Below are 18,412 nucleotides of genomic sequence, written 5' to 3'. Positions count from 1 at the left end.
ACAGGTGCAGTGTTCGTCGGCATCTCCAGCTCTCCCCGCGGAGCCCGGAGCAGACCCAGCAGGTGTGACCACCCCAGATGCAGCTATACCTGACCACTCGCAGTGCCCCTGCCCCAGACTGGAAGGGGACCATGACCCAGAGAAAGCTGGGCACAACCTGTGGGGTCACGGGCCCTCGAGAACAGGAGAGTAGAGATGAAGCTGGAACCCACAGACAGAATGGGGCCCTCTGCCTGGGGCTGGAGGGGCTCCACGGGGCTCTGTGTGGGGTGACTGAGGGTCCTAGTACTGAGTGCTGATGCCTGCAGGACCAGAGGTGGGTGGAAATCCACAGAATCCTCTATTTCAAATGGAAATCCCGCATCCTAGGGAATGTATGGTGTATGAACTCTGCCTCCATCAAGGTCCTGAATTAGAACAGTGGGACATGAGAACAAGGGACAGAGACTGAGATGGAGAAAGAGTCATAGAGATAGACACACAGAGACAGATAGAGAGAAAGACAGAGATGGAAAACACAGACACAGAGACAGAGATAGAGAAACAAACAGAGGCAGAGAAAGAGACAGAGAAACAGAGATAGAGAGAGACAGAGGGACAGAGAGAGAGAAATAGAGGCGGAGAGACAGAGACACGGAGACTGAGAGACAGAGATGGAGAGACACAGAAACAGAAACAGAGAGAAGAGGATAGAGACTGAGGCAGAGAGACAGATATAGACACAGAGACAGAGAGAGACAGACACAGAGAGACACAGAGAGACAGGGCTCCACAGGGGGAAGGATCTCATTCCAGGGCTCTGACACCAAGCCAAGAGCACGGCTGGGTCTGGAGGAGCAGCCCGAGCTCTGGGGAGCCAGCTGGGGCTCCGCCCACTCCATGACCTAGCCACGGGCCCCGGAGCCTCCACTGTGGACGTCAGGAGGAGGCCACCTGTGAACGGAGCAGACACGAGGGCATAGGGACCCCTGTTCCATGCTCCAGGCCGAGGGAGCAGTGGAGTGCGCAGGCCACTCCTTTAGCAGGGAGGGTGCACCTGAGGTCTGCAGGGAAGGGCTTCCCGGCTTCTCGGCCTCAGGCTGCTGGGGTCCCGGGGGCACCTTGGGGCTGACATCAGCAGCTCTGTGTTGAGCGCCTGTGTGCAGCGTGCACACTCTGCCACACTATTTGCATTTTATCCCCCGGCAGGTGCTCGTGTAATGCTTTGAAGAACTGAAAAAGCTTAAGAAAACTGGAAAAGATGTATCTGTGTTCAGGAAACAAAATCTTTCATAGGTGGGATGCGATTTCATCCAGGGTTAAAAGAAAAAAAAAAAAGAGAGCCGGCATTAGCTCAGGTGGTGACAAGCTCGGGACACCCTGCCTGAGGTCACAAGCCCAGGACAGACATAGGTCATAGCCCTGCCGGGCTCTTGCCATTTCATTCCAGAACCTCAAACTGCACCCTGGAGGCCAAATCCTGGCCAGCTGGCTTTGTACATGAAGTTTTATCCCCAGCTCCCGGGCTGCTCCTGCCAGGGCTGCCAGCGCTACCCGGCACCCACCTCTCCCCAAGTTCCCCTAGTTGGGTCCTCCTGCTTACAACCCAAAGGAAATCAGTTAAATCACTTCTACAAGAGCATCAGCATGCCAGAGTGAGCAAAATGTCTGTGCTGAGAGAGAGGAGAGGGTATTTGAAGAGACTGAAGCTGAGAAAGGAGCTGGGACAGGAGAACAGGAGGCTACGACATTGGGGGCGGGGGGGTGGGGGATCGGGTGACCCAGGGGTCTCATCTGAACCATGTCTGCACAGGGCCCCCGTGTGCCCTGGCCCAGCTCAAGGGGGCGAGTGAGCAGCCTGGGAGGCCCAGTGGCCGACGGTTCCGAGCTGGAGTGACCAGGCCTCCAGAGCCCGGCAGGACCCCCGAGTCTGCAATCCCTCACAAATGCCCCAGGGTGCCCAACAAGGATGCTCACTGAGAAGTCCCATCATAAACACTGAGAATAAATCCTCACCAGGCACTGCCTTTCACGCCCTCCCACGTGGGGCCCAGCCAGGGACCCCTCCCACCAAGGAAGACTGTGAGTCAGTATTAATCAACCTGACACACAGCCCATCACTCTCATATTTACCAGACTTCTGTGTGAGCTCACATCCCAGAGATACCTCAAAATTAAAGGGCAAATGGTTTGTTTGGCTTTGTAAGAATTACACTGTGTGTGTGCGTGCACACATGTACACACACACATGCCTGTGAGCATATGTATGTACATGTGCGTGCAGAAGTGTTGGGATGTGTGCACAACCCTACATGGACGTGTGGGAGGTGTGCATGGGTGCACAGGTGGGCAGGCTTTGAGTATGCACAGAGGGTGGGCACGTGTGCATGCACATGTGTGTGGCATATGTGCATATACACATCTACATGGGCATGTGTGCAGGTGTGTGTGGGTGCAGATGTTTGTGCTGGCATGTGTGTGCATGCACGTCTGGGCGCACATGTATGCAGGCATGTGTGTAAACACATCTACACAGGCATGTATGCAGGTGTGTATGGGTGCACGTTTGTGCTGGATGTGTGTGCATGCACGTCTATGCAGGCGTGTGTGGGCGCACATGTATGCAGGCATGTGTACTGTGTCCACGCATGTGGCTTGAGTGCACGCCTGTGTGCTCTGTCATCCAGCATCCTTGCGAGGGGCCGACAGGAGGCCCGTTTCACAGACGAGGCAGCGGAGGCCCAGAAAGCTTAAATGAAAGGCCGCGGCTTCAGAAAGGGAGCAAAAGAGCAAGCTGTGACCCAGTGGAGTGGCTCTGGGGGCGCTGGCTGTCCCCCCAACCCCGCTCGGCAGCTGAGGTACCCCCTGAGGAACCTCTTATGGGATCTGCCGAGGTGCATCTCCATCCCCTTACACAAGTCAATCGTGTATAGACGGAGAAGCAGTCTACATTTTTTTTCTTTGAGAGCCAAAGCATTGGGAAGAATATTGTTTCCACTGCCGATTATCTTCTTGGCAAGGCTTTCCATAGACACTGAACAAAACCACCCCAGCCTCCTCCCCTCCGCGAGGATCTCCAGGCTTGCCTGTCCCCAGCCAGGCGGGCCACCCCTCTGGGCCACCACCTCCTGCAGGAGCCCAGACGCCACCATGTTCATTTTGTGAAAACAACATGAAGAAGAAACAGACCCAGAAAGCACATTCACTCATGCACGCAACCAGTAGACACTGCCAGCCAGGCCAGGTACGGCTCCGGCCCCCAGCAGACACTGCACCAAGCAAACATGTGATGGAGTCAGTGAGGGCAGGTGGTCAGGGAGGCCCCCCCTCGCAGGAGTGGGTCCCTAAGCTAGCCCGAGACAAGGGAAGAGCCGGGTAACAATCAGGGAAGTGTTCCCAGCAGAGGGAGCAGCAAGTGCAAAGGCCCTGCTCTGGGCCGCAGGCAGCTGGAGTGAGGCGGCAGGAGACGAGCGCCCAGGAGCAGGGGCCTTCGGGGTGGTGTCAGGGGGCGCTCCCGTTCCCGGGACACCAGCTCGTCTGGGTGGGGCCACGTCACCCTGGTGTCTGCAGAAAGTGCATCAGAGAGATGCAAGCCCGGAGGGACGGCCAGTCGGGGGCAGGGGTGGCCATCTGGGGGAGGATGCCAGCGGCCTGGGCGAGGGTGGGAGGGGCCGCAGGGAGCTGAGGGTGCCCGGGATGTTAGGGGCTGCGGAGCAGGAGGGCAGCCTGGACCGCAGGAAGCCGCGGAGGGAAGGGGCTATTTACACAGTGGGGAGGAGCCACCTACGCGGTTTCCACAAGGCAGTGGACCGTGCCTGTGCCCTTGGGAGCCCCATCCCCAACCCAGGCAAGGGTCACAGGAATGCATCCCCATAACCTCAGGGCGAAGAAATACACTGGGGTTTGGAAGCCCTGCTTTGCCGCTTACTGGCCGAGCTGCTGCGGGCCGAGCCTCCATCTCCTGTCCCGGATGAGAGGATGTCAACCAACAGCAGCCACCGAGGGCTCACTGGGGGATATAAAGGGAAAGACGATGTGGACACCATCCTGCAGCAACATGCACCCCACCCCTGGGGTCCCCGAGGGTGACCACCCCCGCGATGGCCCTGAGGAGGCAGCCACCAGGCTGACAGGTGCTCCACTGCCACCAGAAGGGTCAAAGAGATGCGGCCCGTCTCTCCTCACTTGGCTCTCGCTGGAAGCAGAGGCAGGGTTTACCTCTCATGCTCCACACAAATTGGTCTGGCCCAGTCACCTTCGATATTTAAGACTCCCTCCCTTATTTCATTATCCAAGCCAGGAAAACAAACACCCTCCCTCTGGGTCTCCAGAAAAGCCAGCAAGAGGCTGAGGGACTTGGCAGATTAGACACAATTTGCTGCTTACAATCAAAGCCCTAATTAGCTGATTTCATAAGAGAAGAGAATATTCTGATCAGTGTGTTTTATTAGAAGTGTGCAGATGAGGCCTGCCTAAAATTGATAAAACACACACATCAAATCCATAAACCTGGACGCTTATAGATTTAATAAGGAGAGGCTTGGCAAGAGAATTAGCAGCAGCAGCAGGACTGTCAGCGCCAACACCACCATCACCATCACCATTGTCATCATCATCACCATCACCATCATCACCATCACCACCATCATCACCACCATCACCATTATCATCACCACCATCACCACCACCATCACGACCACCATCAACACCATCATGACCACCATCATCATCATCACCATCACCACTGTCACCATCATCACCATTACCACCGTTATCACCATCACCACCAACAACATCACCATCACCATTATCGTCACCTCCATCAACACCATCACCATCACCACCATCGTCACCATCATCACCATCACCACCATCATCACCATCATCACCATCATCACCATCACCACCATCATCACCATCACCACCATTACAGCTACCATTTACCAAGCATCCACTATGTGGCAGACATACCATATGTTTGTTTTCTATTTTAAGCCTCTTAGCAACCCTGACAGTTAGGTAGAATTATTCCCACATTACATTATGAGAATTCATTGCCCAAGAGAGACATGAGTTTGCCCCAGACAACACAGCAAGGTCATGGTCTAGGCCACACGGAGCCCAGACTGCCATGTCTCCTTGCACTGCAACTCCACTTCACTGTGGCTGCTTCTTAATTCCTCTCCCTGAACCCTATTCTAATGTTACCACACTGTGCCTCACCCCTGGAACAGTCTATTTCTCAGCATTATTTCCCCGACTGCTCTGTATGTGTGCCCTCTGACACCCCTTACTGCTTAAGGTTGCAAAGTGATTCCCCTTTGTCTGTACTGAGCCTGGCCTGATGCCACCATGTGAAGGACACACATGTAGAAAGGAGGAGCTCAAGACACTGGTGACACGGGAGGGCAGGGCTCTGGCCAGGTTCAGCGTGCGGTGCGCATCGGACGATGGCTAGGAGCCTCCACTGCTCCTGGCAGCTCACATTACAGATTCCTGGCAGACATGCAGATGGAGCTGTGCCTCTCTGAATCACACTGAGATCCAGTTTGGACCACTTCCTGCTGCATTTGTGAGACACTCTAATGGTTAGCGGAGGGACTAAAGGAGATTAAAGACCATGCTAACATCCCAGAAGGGTGTGAAGGATTCTTGAGGCTTGAGCCCAGAGCACTCACTGACTTCCCAACTGGACTCAATGTCCGGGGGCTGTGGAGCCACCGGGCTCCAAACCTGTGACCCTCCACAATAGCCTCTGGGAGGTAACTCAAGACAAGGGGTTCAATGCACCTCAGCATCTCTACCCATGCTGCAGAGGAGGATCACACAGCCCAGAGCAGCAGCAGGCTGACCCCAGGACCCTGGAGAGGAGACAGCTCTCACACCCAGGCTCCCTGGCACATTGGGAGGAAGTCGTTCAGCCCTGGAGCAGGAAGTCCATCCACACAGGTGTCTGGGGAGGGTGCAGATGCCGTCTTCCCCACCCAGGCTTAGCAAACGATGGCCCACAGCCCAACTCAGCTTACTGCCTGTTTTACAAATAAAGTTTGATTGGCACACAGCCACATTGTCACCTCTGCGTTGTCTGTGGCTGAGCTCACACTGCAATGGCAGAGTAGAGGACCGAGACAAAGTCCCTGTGGCCCACAAAGCCAAAAATATTTACTCAGCAGCCCTTTACAGGAAATGTTACCTCCTAAAAGAAAATACCTAAGAGAAAAACACTCCTAAGCTACATGGGGGAGAGTCTCCCTGAAGCCATCGGCCGAGGGGCAGGGACACCCGTGGGGCCTGTAGAGCAATGCCATTCACCCAGCCCATCAACAAGTCAGAACACAGATCACCACAATGTTTGAACCTTACCTAATAAAATACCACCAACGCTTTCAAAGACCATCTTGTCCACAATTATTTCAAGTGACAGAAAAAAAATTTCCTGTTTTTCTTTTTTTCATTCATGATAAATTATGCTTGAAATCTACTGGGGAATATTAAGGAACATTTTTTCCCTCTAAGGCAGCAATTAAGACGCACATGTCGGCACAGATGTTTTACCAGCCAAAGCCAAGCCTCACAATGTGTGTTTTCCTAACGTGGCCCAGCTAGGAATCTCCATGCTCACAAAGCCATCCCGACATCCCAACGCTGTGTAGCCCCTACTACCCCAGCTGCACGCAAATCCCACCGATATGTTTCCATGAAGGAGGAAGCCGGCAGCTCTGCAAAGTGCTCCTTGAAGCCCAGCTGAAACGCTACCCCAACTCCCTCTTGCTGAGCTGCTCTGCGTCCCAGACACAGGAGAGACCCAGAAAGGTGGCAATTTATGCTTCTGAGAAGGTGGGTCTGAGGGGGACGAGGTGTCAGTGGGGAAAACAGGCAAGGCAGAATAACAGCCTGGGCCGGGGCAGCTCCTTCTGGTTCTCTTGCAAAGGGCTGCAGGGCAGATAATACAACGAATGCTCTTGGGGGCTCATTAGGAGAAGGCTCGGCTAAGGGTGGGATATCTGAGTTGGGTCTAGAAGGATGCATAGGGGCTTTCCAGGGCAGAGAATCTAGGAGGGTTTCACAGTTGGAAGTAAAGTGGCTGGAGGGATCTGGTCTGGGAGGAGACAGGGAAAGGACGTAGGTGAAGATTTTACCCAAAAAGGTAGCGTTGGTACTTTGTTCTGTGAGGTTGATGACAGAGAAGATGAGCAAAGTACACACTGCCTGGGGGCCCCCAGAAGATCTCCCCTCTGCTCCTCCAGCTGGTGGAGCACCCCCACATTCTGCTCAGCTGCTCATTCTAGTGTCCAGGCCACACCACCCATCAGACTCACAGCTCCTCAACATCAGAGAGACAGGAAAGAAAGAAAGTTGGAGCAGAGAACACTTTCTATACTAGGCGCTCAGGAGTTATCCTGATCTTGAGCCTCAAGGACACTGACCCTCACCCCCACCCCACCCCTGGTCCCGTGCATGTCCCTGAAGCAGTGGCTGCAACCCTTAGCTTCCTGGGAGCCTGGGCGCCTTCCCACCGTCTTCTGCCCACTGCCGTGTCTCTGGGTGGGATCAGCAAGGTGCTCACATGGTATAGGGCGCTGCTCTGAGCCATTCAAGATTCACGTGCCTGGAGGGCGGGGGTCGTGTCCCACCCCTCAGGGCACTGAACAAGCTCATCTCCAGCTTCTCTTGGTTTTCGAACTACAGAAGAATAGGTGTTTTTTTTTGTTCACATGAGGGATCCACTTACAGGTACAGCCCCCATAAGAATGAAAGCCACATTCACGGCAGCATCATTCACAACAGCCGAGAGGTGGAAGCAACCCGAGAGCTCATCAAGGGATGAGAGGATAAACCAAATGTGGTCCATCCACATAATGAAATATTACTGAGCCATAAAAAAGGACATTCTGACACCTGTGACACACGGATGAACCCTGGGAACACGACGCTCAGTGAAATACACCAGCATCAGAGGACAAATGCTGCAGGATTCCATTCATACGCAGTCCCCAGGGGAGTCAGAGTCACCGAGACAGAAGGTAGAGGGTGGGTGCCAGGGGCCAGAGTTTCCATGGAAAAGATGGAAAGTCCTAGAGATGGACAGTGCTGATGGTTGCACACCAACATGAATGCGCTTCATACCACCAGACGACATATTTACAAGTGGTTAAAATCGCCGATGCTTTCATCATGTACCTCTTACCACAGTTAAAAAGAAAAAGCGCATCAGGAGCGTGTTGTACACGCAAGGGTGGTAATTCACTTTGCTGTATGGGGGTCCCGGGGAGGTCTGGCGGGCTCCACAACTATCTTGGGAGCTCTATCAGCCACACCTTCCCCGGTGCACAGCTCCTCACCTCTGCATATCCCAGCAGACACCCACCCTGGGTGGGAGTTGGGGGGAGGTACGGGCAGACTTTACACCTTCAGCCAGGGAGGATGGAAACTAAGGATCCCCAGCTCCCCAGGTCTCTTTTGGAAAGAGGACAGTGTGGGGGCATGGCCTCTGGGGGGGAGCAGACCTGTGCTTCAAGCCCAGCTCTGGCTCTGTGACCACTCCCTCCTCTTCCCCACAACTCGGCTTCCTCTTTGCTATAACAGGGTAACCAACTCTCATGGCAGCCGGTGAACACAGCACCTGTAGGGGCTGGTGGTGTCCCCCGCAATTCCTCCATGAAGCCATAACCCCAATGCGAGGGATTTGGGAAATGGGTGTTGGGGAGGTGTGGCGGGTTCGGGGAGGTCCTGACCTGACCAGATAGCCCCTGTCCGAAGAGACACCAGAGTAGCTCCTGTTCTCTCCCCAGCATATGAGGACACAGATAGATGGTGGCCGTCTGCACCCAAGAAAGAGCTCTCGGTAGGAACAGAATCTGCCGGCACCCTGATCTGGGACCTCCAGCCCCCAGGATGGTAAAAGTAACTGTTAGTTGATCCCCATCTGTGGGGCTGGGTTCTGGCACCTATGCTGACCCGGACATCACCCTGCAGGGCACCCAGCATGCGGCCGTGCAGGGTGTATGGGGGAGAGTGTGCCCACGCGTGAGCCCCCACTGACCTGGTTGTAGAGGGCACAGATGTGCAGGGCCGTGTTTCCCGAGGCGTTCTGGGCCGCCATGTCCGCCCCGTAGAACAGCAGGTGCTCCAGGTGCTGCACGTGGCCATACCTGCAGGCCTGAAACAAGAGTCCATCTGTCAGTCGGAACAATACACTCGCATCTCTGAGGTCTGATACATGCTTGGCCACATCCCCCAAATCCCCAGGGTGGCCAAACACAGCCCACCCACCATTTTGGACCAGTGTCCCAAACACGGGGACACCCAGTGTCCTGAACCTCGTGGGGGGCGTCCACCAGACCCCTGGCTGGGGATCAGGGTGGGGGAGCTCATCACAGGACCGAGGACTTATGCTGGGCTTCTGGCAGCAGGTCTGCAAGGATCCCTAATGCTCTTTTCACTCGGACCTGGGGACATGAAGCCCAGACACTCGGGGGGTCTTTCCCTGCCTTGGTGGCCAGCCCCACAAAATCCAAACCAGGATGCTCCATCCGTGGCCCTGCTCATCCCATCTACCTCACCCAGAGAGGGGGCATTGAAATAGTCAGAGGGGCACTGCTGTGTCCAGGGAGGGAGCTCATGCCGGCCTCCAGGCAACAGGCAGCCCCACTACTGCTCCAAATGTAATCCCACCCCATGGAACATTCAGGAGGAGGGGGCAGGCAGCCCAATAGTGAATTATCTCTCTCCCAGAGCCCTGCAAGGGGGTGACATGTGTTCTCCATGAACCAACACAGCTCTGGGATCAAACAGATCTGCACCCAAAGTCATGGACTTTCCATTTTCTAGAACTTTTCCCCATGAGTCTATGTCATCACGTGGAGACATAAACCCTACATTCTTACAAGAATGTTCCTATGAGAATCGCATAGGACAAGGGACCCCAAAGGGCCCCCACAATGCTCAGTACCAGGCAAGCCCCCGCCCATCGCAGCTCACGGGGCACCAGGAGGCCCTGAGCTGTGACCGCTCGGGCAGGGGGTTCAGGGCATGCTGCATGATACCAGGGCAGCCCATGACCCGGGGCGGGAAGTCAGTTCCAAGCAGCCCCCCGCCCCATCCACTCTACTTCCCAGCACCTCAAGAAAGGCCAGCATGTGGCCAGCGATGAGCAGCACTGAAGCATCCAGCACCACTGGGAGAGCCACTGTCCCTGTGAGCAGTGACAACGTGGATGGGAGACGAGAAGGCCAGGGAGCAGTGTATGACCTACACTTCCCAGGCCAACTGTGGCCACTGAGGCACACGGCAGGAAGGGCAGGAAGGAAACAGGCCTGGCGGGGTGGGGTGGGCAGCTCTCACCACTGCACATCCCGGATAACTGGGGCAGACTGCGAGGTCTGTACCGTGCAGGGTCGGCGGGAAAGAGCAACACCTCGCCAAGTAGCGGTGAGGAAAGGTGACGGAAAAGATGCTGGAAATCTTACTGGGATGAAGTTAAAGAGAAAACCCGAGAAACATCCACTTATGACACTACGCCTCCCGTGGAGCGAGCTCACCAGTGTTCATGAAGCAGGTGGTTCCCTGGATACCGCTGCTTCGACCTGCCTGCCCTCCCCTCCTGTGGCAACAGCACCTGCACTTCTTGGGGGGGCCCACAGCCCCACTATCAGAGGTTGGGGGGCCTGCCCCGCCCCACTGCTGCCACAGGCACGGCCCATGGGCCTGGACAACCAGCACCAGGGATCCTGTCAGTATAAGGGATATTATTGGGACAATGGGCTGGGGGCGCACAGGGTTCCTGTGAGGACCCAAAGCTGGAACATGGGTCAGAATTCCTAGGAAGCTCCCATTCTTCTAGGAAGGCCAGCAGAAAACCTGCAGGACCCCAGAGCTGCTGGGGCCCCCAGCAAAGAAACAGGGGTACAAGGGAGAGAAAGGGAGAAGGAAGGCCAGACGTGAAGCCAAGGACAGACACACAGCCCGTGACAGAGCCCTCCGAGCTCCAGCCACGCATGCACTTCTCAGGATATAAAGCTTGAGCAGAACTTCGATTTTTCCTTATACCAGTTTGAGCTGAGATTTCTGTTCTTTAAATCCAAGGAGCCCGGGCTCATTGGCTCTCCCCAGAGGATGAGTGGGGGAAACCCCCTTTAGTGGCCGTGACAGCGAAATACCAAAGGATGCTAAGACTATTCATGAATGGGGGAGGCGGAAGGGGACCCTACATAGTCTCACAGGCCCCACAAAATCCTAGATTACAGAAGGAAAGAGAGAAAACTGGCAAACTCCACCTGGGAGGGCGGTCAGATTGGACGTCGCCGGTAACGGACAGTGGTCACCACTGTCGTTCACCACGTGCCTCCCGTCACCACCACGTTCACCACGTGCCTCCCGTCATCCCCGCCAGCAGGATGAATGCCAGGAACATGATATCACTCCCATGACGTTCCTGCCAAAATGCACTCCCTGGACCTCATCGTGAAGAAACAGGAACTCAGCCCAAGTTGGGAGGCAATCTCCAAACTGACTGCCCTACAGTCTTCGCAGGGGTCCCAGAAGGAAGGCTTCCATGCGGGGTCCCCGACGGGATCCTTTCAGGATCAGGGACGTTATTGGGATGACCGGCAAAACTCAAACACGGTCTCTGCGTGAAGGTACGTGGGGTTCTCTAGAACTCTAGCACCTCTTTCCTGAGTTTGAAACTGATATAATCCTTTACAATTTAGAAAAAGAAACAGGCACTTGTTTGACAGAAGTACCTCAAAGCTCATCAAAGCAAGAAATTCATGCAGCCCCAAGATAAAGCTATGCTAACTCTTCCCCTCACCACCCCTTTTCTTTGAAAAGAGTGTTGTGGCCTCTGGCTTCAAGAGATGGCTTCCAAGGGTGCCAGGGACACCTGGGTGGCTCAGCTGTTGAGCGTCTGCCTTTGGCTCAGGGTGCAATCCTGGGGTCCTGGGATCGAGTCCCACGTCAGGCTCCCTGCATGGAGCCTGCTTCTCCCTCTGCCTGTGTCTCTGCCTGCCTCTCTCTCTCTCAGGAATGGATAAATAAAATCTTTAAAAAAAAAAAAAAAAGACCTGGGGCTCATCCCAGCTACACCAAACACCTGCCCCATCAGTAGCCAACCACAGAATTTGGTGGAAGTTAAGAAACAGGGCGCTCCTTCCTTCAAGCGCTTTACTGCCATCTGCTGGACACCTGCTGTGACACATCCACCACCCCAAGGGCAACAGCAGATGCAGAGGCGCAGACCCCACCCCACCCCGCTCCCCAGTCTGAGTTGTGCAATGCACTTGGAACGCAGCAGAGTTCATTGCATTGCAGACGAGCAGCAAATGCTTCCGTTTGGTTCTGTGCCACCAACAAATTTATTTAAACCCACACCACACGTAGGCATTCCTCCTATCTGTAGCACGTGCCTATAACGTGAGCAGGAGACGTCACCACCAAACGGTTAGAAAACAATACTCCCATCCGTTCAGCCCATTTTTGGTCAGGAAGTGAGGTGCCCAGCAGGACAGACACATGCTCTTCCCCCAAACACACGCACGCATGGCTTGTGCAAATGAGTGTGTGGATTACAGGCCAACCAGAGAGTGGCCATTTCTGGGTTGGCCAGGTTAGGAGCTGAACTGTGTCCTCCCAGATGTCTATGTTGGAGCCCTGACTCCCAGCACCCTAGGATGTGACTGGATCTGGAGTTGGGGACTTTACAGAGGTGGTTAAGATTACATGAGGTCACTAGAGTGGCCCTGATCCAGTGTGACCAGGATCCTCACAGGTGGAGCCATCAGGACACAGACACGTATGGAGGGATGACCCTGTGAGGACCCAGGGAGAGCGCACACACACAGACCTCAGGAGGACCCTGCCTGCCTGCGCCTGCATGTCAGGCGCAGTGTCTGTTATATAAGCCTCTTGTGTGTGGTTCCTTGTTACAACTGCCCTAACAAACAAATGTAATCAGTTCAGATCAACTAATCTGTAAGTTTCAGCCTGAAATGATGACAGACAAAATGTGTCATGCTAAGAGTTCCAAAAGGAAAGAGGTATTTTGACATCTATGGTGCCTGTCCACTTGCCCCATGGAGTCCACTGCTCTTATAACATGATTTCTGGACATAAGACATTTCTTGCAGACTTACTTCCATCTGGGGTATAACACGGGATCTGACCAAGGGGAGAAGGTGGTGCCCCTGCCATCCTGGTCTGGGGTCTTCACCCATTCCTTCCCTCGTGGTGCCTTCTCTCCTCTCATCCCCAAGAATCAGGGCTGGTTGGAAAGACAATTGCTTAGTGGACCACAATCCCTCTGCAGGTCGACGACAAACAGATGCATTGATCACTTCTCAGGAATCCTTGCTCATCTGGGGCAGGGTAGGGACATGAGATACGGATCTGATGCCCCAGGTCCATATGTAGCAGACCCCCAAAGCAAGGTGAGGCACCTTCCTGCAGCTCCATTTCTCAGGAATCCTTGCTCATCTGGGGCAGGGTAGGGACATGAGATACCGATCTGATGCCCCAGGTCCATATGTAGCAGACCCCCAAAGCAAGGTGAGGCACCTTCCTGCAGCTCCAATGGCTGAGGCCCTGGGGGCTCGGCCACTTGAAGTGTGGAGTGGGAGCTGGAGCAGCAGCCTGGGCCAAGTGGGTGTGCTATTAAGTTGATTCCTCCACCTAGCAGCTGGGGGACCCCACTCACTCATGCCCTCCTCCATAAAGATGCAGGTAACTGTGGCCTTCTGCATCCAGGAACAGGCTTCGATCAAGGTTCTGCAGTCCCCACCTCAATGGTTGGACATGGGTGTGCTAAGCCCAAGCATCATGGGAATGTCATTTCCAGGCCCACTTATGATGCAGCAACACCACCTCCCCAGGCCGCGGACAGCATGTGCCCATCACTGCAGCCGAGCTTGGATGCCCCCACTCGACATGAAGCCCTCCTATCTGCTCTGGTTAGAACTGGCCCCTCCCTGTGGGGGCTCCCTGTTTAGACCTGTTCTCACGTGAGTCCCAGGTGCCCCTGGACATGATAGTGCACAAATAAGGCCCCAACTTTAAAGATGACCAGAGTCCACGCCACCTAAAGGCTAACTCCTTCAGCCAACACATATTCAGTATGTGTGTGATGCACGGGTGCAGAGCCACCATGCATGGCTGGGAGCTGGTGACATGGCACCCTTACAAACAGACCTGGCACTCCAGCATGCCACGAGTGCCCTCGGGAACCTCCCCCGGGGCCTGTCCCCCTTCCATGGGGACTCCAAGGACTTGGAAGGGAGAGCTGGGGAGGCGTGGGGATGAGCCTGGTGAGGGAGGGAAGCCATGGCTAAAAATAGTTAAATTTCTTTAAGATGAAAATTCCTAATTTAAAATGATGATAATAAACAGCAACCAATACAAAATTAGGATGACAAATACGTCCTTCAAATAACTACCGAGGACATCAGATGAGATCTAGAGCAAGGCCTGTGAGCAAAGTAGTTAAGTGCTCTCTGACACCTAGTTTTTCTTGTGACAACGGTGGGGGCGTGGCCAAGAGAGGATGACATCGGTGGGGGCGTGGCCGGGCAAGGGGGATGCTGATGAGGGCGTGGCCAGGTGAGGAGGACACTGGCAGGGGCGTGGCCAGGAGAGGGTGACAATGATGGGGGCGTGGCCGGGCAGGGTTGATGATGAGGATGAGGACAAGGATAGTGCACTTAGGGGACAGCAGGCACTGTAGGAAGTGCTTCAGGTGAATCTTTCCTTTAACTGTCTGGAGATGCTCAGGTGACCCAGGCAATGTTGAGGGGCTGCTAACTCGCAGGCTAGAATATGCAGGATTGCCTGCAGGAGAAGGGAACCCCCCTCCTCCCTGAACAGTCAGAGGACCTCAGGGAGGGAGGGCAGGAGGAACGGAGGACCCTTAGGGGCCAGTCACACAGCAAGGCCAGCGAGAAGGCGGGTGGAAGCCAGGGCAGCTCCTCCACGGAGCTGCTGTCCCTGTAATGGGGGCGGCCACCCTCTCCAGAGCCCCCAGCTTGCTATAACATCCTGGAGTCCCGACACAGCTTAACCCACAGGTGCAGGCCACGCCAGGGTGCGGGGAAGACGCACAGGGGGGCAGGAGCCAGCCCCACCCCACCCCAGACTCTTGATGTTCTTGGGTTCTGGAAATGCATTTGGGTGTTTTTCATTTTCTTCTTTCTGCTTCTTGGCACATTTTCCACTACTTTCGTGTTGAGCCCTTAGGATCCTCTGAGTAAGAACTCAAGAGTTTGCAGACGAGCCTTACACAAGAACTCACGCTTCCGGAGTAGGCCTGCAGGGGGCGGGCTCCCCAGGCGCGGCAGGTGCGGGATCCCACTGGCCTCCCTTCACAAGCAGGTCTGCCCCTGCCCTTGGCCACGGTGGCAGGCAGACAGCGTCACCACAGGGGACCCTGCATGGCCACAGCCAGTTCTGCTGCAGGGTCCCCCACGGGTGCGGAGCCAGGCGGTGGGGAGGGAGCCGACCCCACTCCAGGGCACGAGGCAGACGGTCTTCAAACACAGGACCGGAGACCCCAGAACTCCAAGGTGCTGCTGCTCACTGTGCAACACTCGCCTCCTGTTTCCTCCAGCCATGAACACGCTGTCACATACAGGCAGTTCTGTGTGCAAGTCTAGAGGCTGTGACGAGAGAAGGGCCGGGAGTGGACTCAGCTCAGGAAACTGCTCACCCTGTGGCCTTGGGCAGGTTGCTCACGGTCTCTGGGCCTGTTACCTGGTCTGAGTAGTGGAGGCCAGCAGGTGTCTGCTGGGGCTGCTCCAGGGTGTGAAAGATGGGCCAGTAGAGCTGATCAGGACGGCGTGGGAGCCGACCAGGTGGTGAGGGTCTCCGAGGAGGACTGCCTGGGGGTGCTGCTCTCTGCTTAGCCTCTGGCGTCCACCACCTCACTGCCAGTCCTGGCAGCGCAGATGAAGCATCAGGGCTCAGGAGGCAGGCTGTGACTTGGGTCACTTCACCCAGATAATTGAGAAGCTCTAGGAGCAAACTGTCCTTCCTGGATGGCATGGGAAAGAGCTCCCAGCCAGAGGGCAATGCTCGATCCTAGAGGTCTGGTGGCTTCCATGCTGGCCCGCTCTGAATCCACGGTCAGGGATGGACCCTGGCCCACGTGGGGGCCAGAAATCAGGGCTGCGGCCTGCACTGCAGGAAGCGACAGTCAGGAACCACCCACCCCCCCCAACACAGTGATGCTTCATGAGGGCGGCTGGGGGCCAGACCATCACATGCACTGGAGAGGAAGTGGCCCTCAGACTTGTAGAGGGTGAACCCTCCAAAGTTGTGGCCCTGCCGCAGGGTTCAAGCTGTAGCGACTCCATTTTTGTATCCTCTGCATTTCTGATGCCCTGGCATCTGGGGCCTTGCTGACGCTGGCCGGCCTGTCCTCCCCAGGCAAGTGCATTCTGACAGCACAGGACTCGCCCAGAGGGCAACTCTCAGAGGCAAACCAGCCCACGCACAGCCCTGACCCCCACCTGCCCTACTGGGTGGTTGCCCGCAGGGCCAGAACTCACCTGCCCTGGTCAGCCCAGGGCGGGTCCCAGATGGCCAGGGTCGGCCCCGTGCACGAGAGCCCCTGAAGTTATCCAGACCAGCCAAGCCTCAGCCTGTTCATCCTGCCCCACCCTGTTCTATCCTGCAGGCACCACAGTGAAGGCTCTTGGGCCCATTTCTCTCTGGCTCTTCCTGCCTCTTGACCCAGCTTGGGGCTTCCCCATGGCCTCCATCGCACGTCTGCTCCCCTCTCAGTATCTGTAAGGAACACACCCTCTTTCCAATGGCAGCCGAATGGTACATGAATGGTATTAAAGCTACATTTTTATTTTATTTTATTTTTAAAGATTTTATTTATTTATTCATGAGAGAAACAGAGAGGCAGAGACAGAGGCAGAGGGAGAAGCAGGCTCCATGCAGGGAGCCCGATGTGGGACTCGATTCCAGGTCTCCAGGATCAGGCCCTGGGCTGAAGGTGGCGCTAAACCACCGAACCACCCGGGCTGCCCCAAAGCTACATTTTTAAAACAGGGTTTGGGACAGGGCAGGAAATGACCCTAGAACTACCTGAAAGCACTCAGACGTGCTTTCTCACTCAGCCACAGGGGCCAGAGTGAGAATGGGGCAGGATGGGCAGAGAGAAGGCTCAGCACTCCACTTACATTATTAGATCCTTCCCATGGCCGAGGGCACGGTGGGCTCTGCTGACACCTACTTTACAGGTGAACTAATAGAGGGTGCTCATTGCTTCTCCCTCCTCCAAGGTCCCATCCTGGGTGTGGGCTGCTGGGGGCGGCTTCCCGGAGATGCAGCTCACACCACAGGAGGGAACTGGATGCCTCTCCAGGCTGTAAGGATGCTGAAGAGCCAGCGCTGGCACAGCACACAAAAGGCCAAGCAGGGTGGACCTGCCTGCACCCCACAGCCCGCACGTGATACCTCAGCACTCCTCAGCCCTGTGACACAGGGTAGTGGGCAGCGGGACATGGTCCCACCCAGACTGGGTCAGCATGTAAGGCCCATGTGGCTGAGAGAGGTGGACAGGTGGCCTGAAAGGTGATAAAAGTCACTGCCCATCTGGAGAACAGTTCAGAGCCTCCCCTGTTCCAGCCCTTTCCCCTCGCCTTCCCGGCCCACGCTCCCTGTGTGCTCTCCCAGACCCACTGTCCACCCTCCTCTGCCCGGAGACTCTGACCGAGAGACTCTGACCTCTGGGCCCTCTGGTTGGCCGGCACACACAGGGCTCAGCCAATGGAGGGCAGGAGAAGAGAGGCCAGGGCACCCCCTGCCTGCGTCCTCTCCACCACCTCGGCTGTCCCTGCTTCTGAGACCACAATTTCCTCCCCTGCCTTCCATCCGTTAAAGACTCTTCATCCGAGCAATCAGGGGGATTCTGTTTCTTTAAAAGACTGCAGCTGACACAAGCCCTGGTCCCACTGTTGCGAGGTGGGATCAGGGACATTTGTGCCCTGTGCATGGAAATTGGGCATCGCACCAGATCACCTGTATCAGAAATCAGGCATCACACTGGTCTCCTGTATTAGAAATCACGTAGGGTAATCACACCAGGTTACCTGTACGCAGAAAGCACCTGGTGCCACACTCTATCGGGACACCCAAGATGCTAGACACGCAGAGAGCTCACAGCTCCTGTGAAGGGCATGTTCACCCCACAACACCAGATGACTCCTCCCCTACTGAATGCAAGATGGTTGCCTATCTTTCCAATTTCAATAAAGAGCTCAGCAATGTGTATTTCTAGGTAAATATCCCCATTTTTAAATGCTGGTGACTAACCCAAATATTTTAGAAACTGCATGGGTCAAACAAAATCCTGGGAGGGTGGGTGTGAGCTGCGGGCTGCCCTGCCAGATTTGGGGGGTAAAAGGTTAAGGGGAGGTCTGTTACGGGTCAAACA

The 18,412-nt window shown here is 55.4% G+C and overlaps 1 protein-coding gene across 3 annotated transcripts in view; it reads right to left on the bottom strand.

The window, feature by feature from the left end:
• The window catches only part of SHANK2 (SH3 and multiple ankyrin repeat domains 2), a 480,960-nt gene that overhangs the window by 375,312 nt on the left and 87,236 nt on the right, over positions 1–18,412 (bottom strand). For all 3 annotated transcript variants that reach the window (XM_025451799.3, XM_035701273.2, XM_049096284.1), the window contains exon 8: positions 9,023–9,139. In XM_025451799.3, the coding sequence (XP_025307584.1) occupies positions 9,023–9,139 (117 nt within the window). The remainder of the gene's footprint in view (positions 1–9,022; positions 9,140–18,412) is intronic.

This window comes from Canis lupus, chromosome 18, assembly GCF_003254725.2.
Source record: "Canis lupus dingo isolate Sandy chromosome 18, ASM325472v2, whole genome shotgun sequence".
Lineage (NCBI taxonomy): Eukaryota > Metazoa > Chordata > Mammalia > Carnivora > Canidae > Canis > Canis lupus.
The sequence above is the reverse complement of the archived record's forward strand: the minus strand, read 5'-3'. Positions and strand labels throughout refer to the sequence as shown.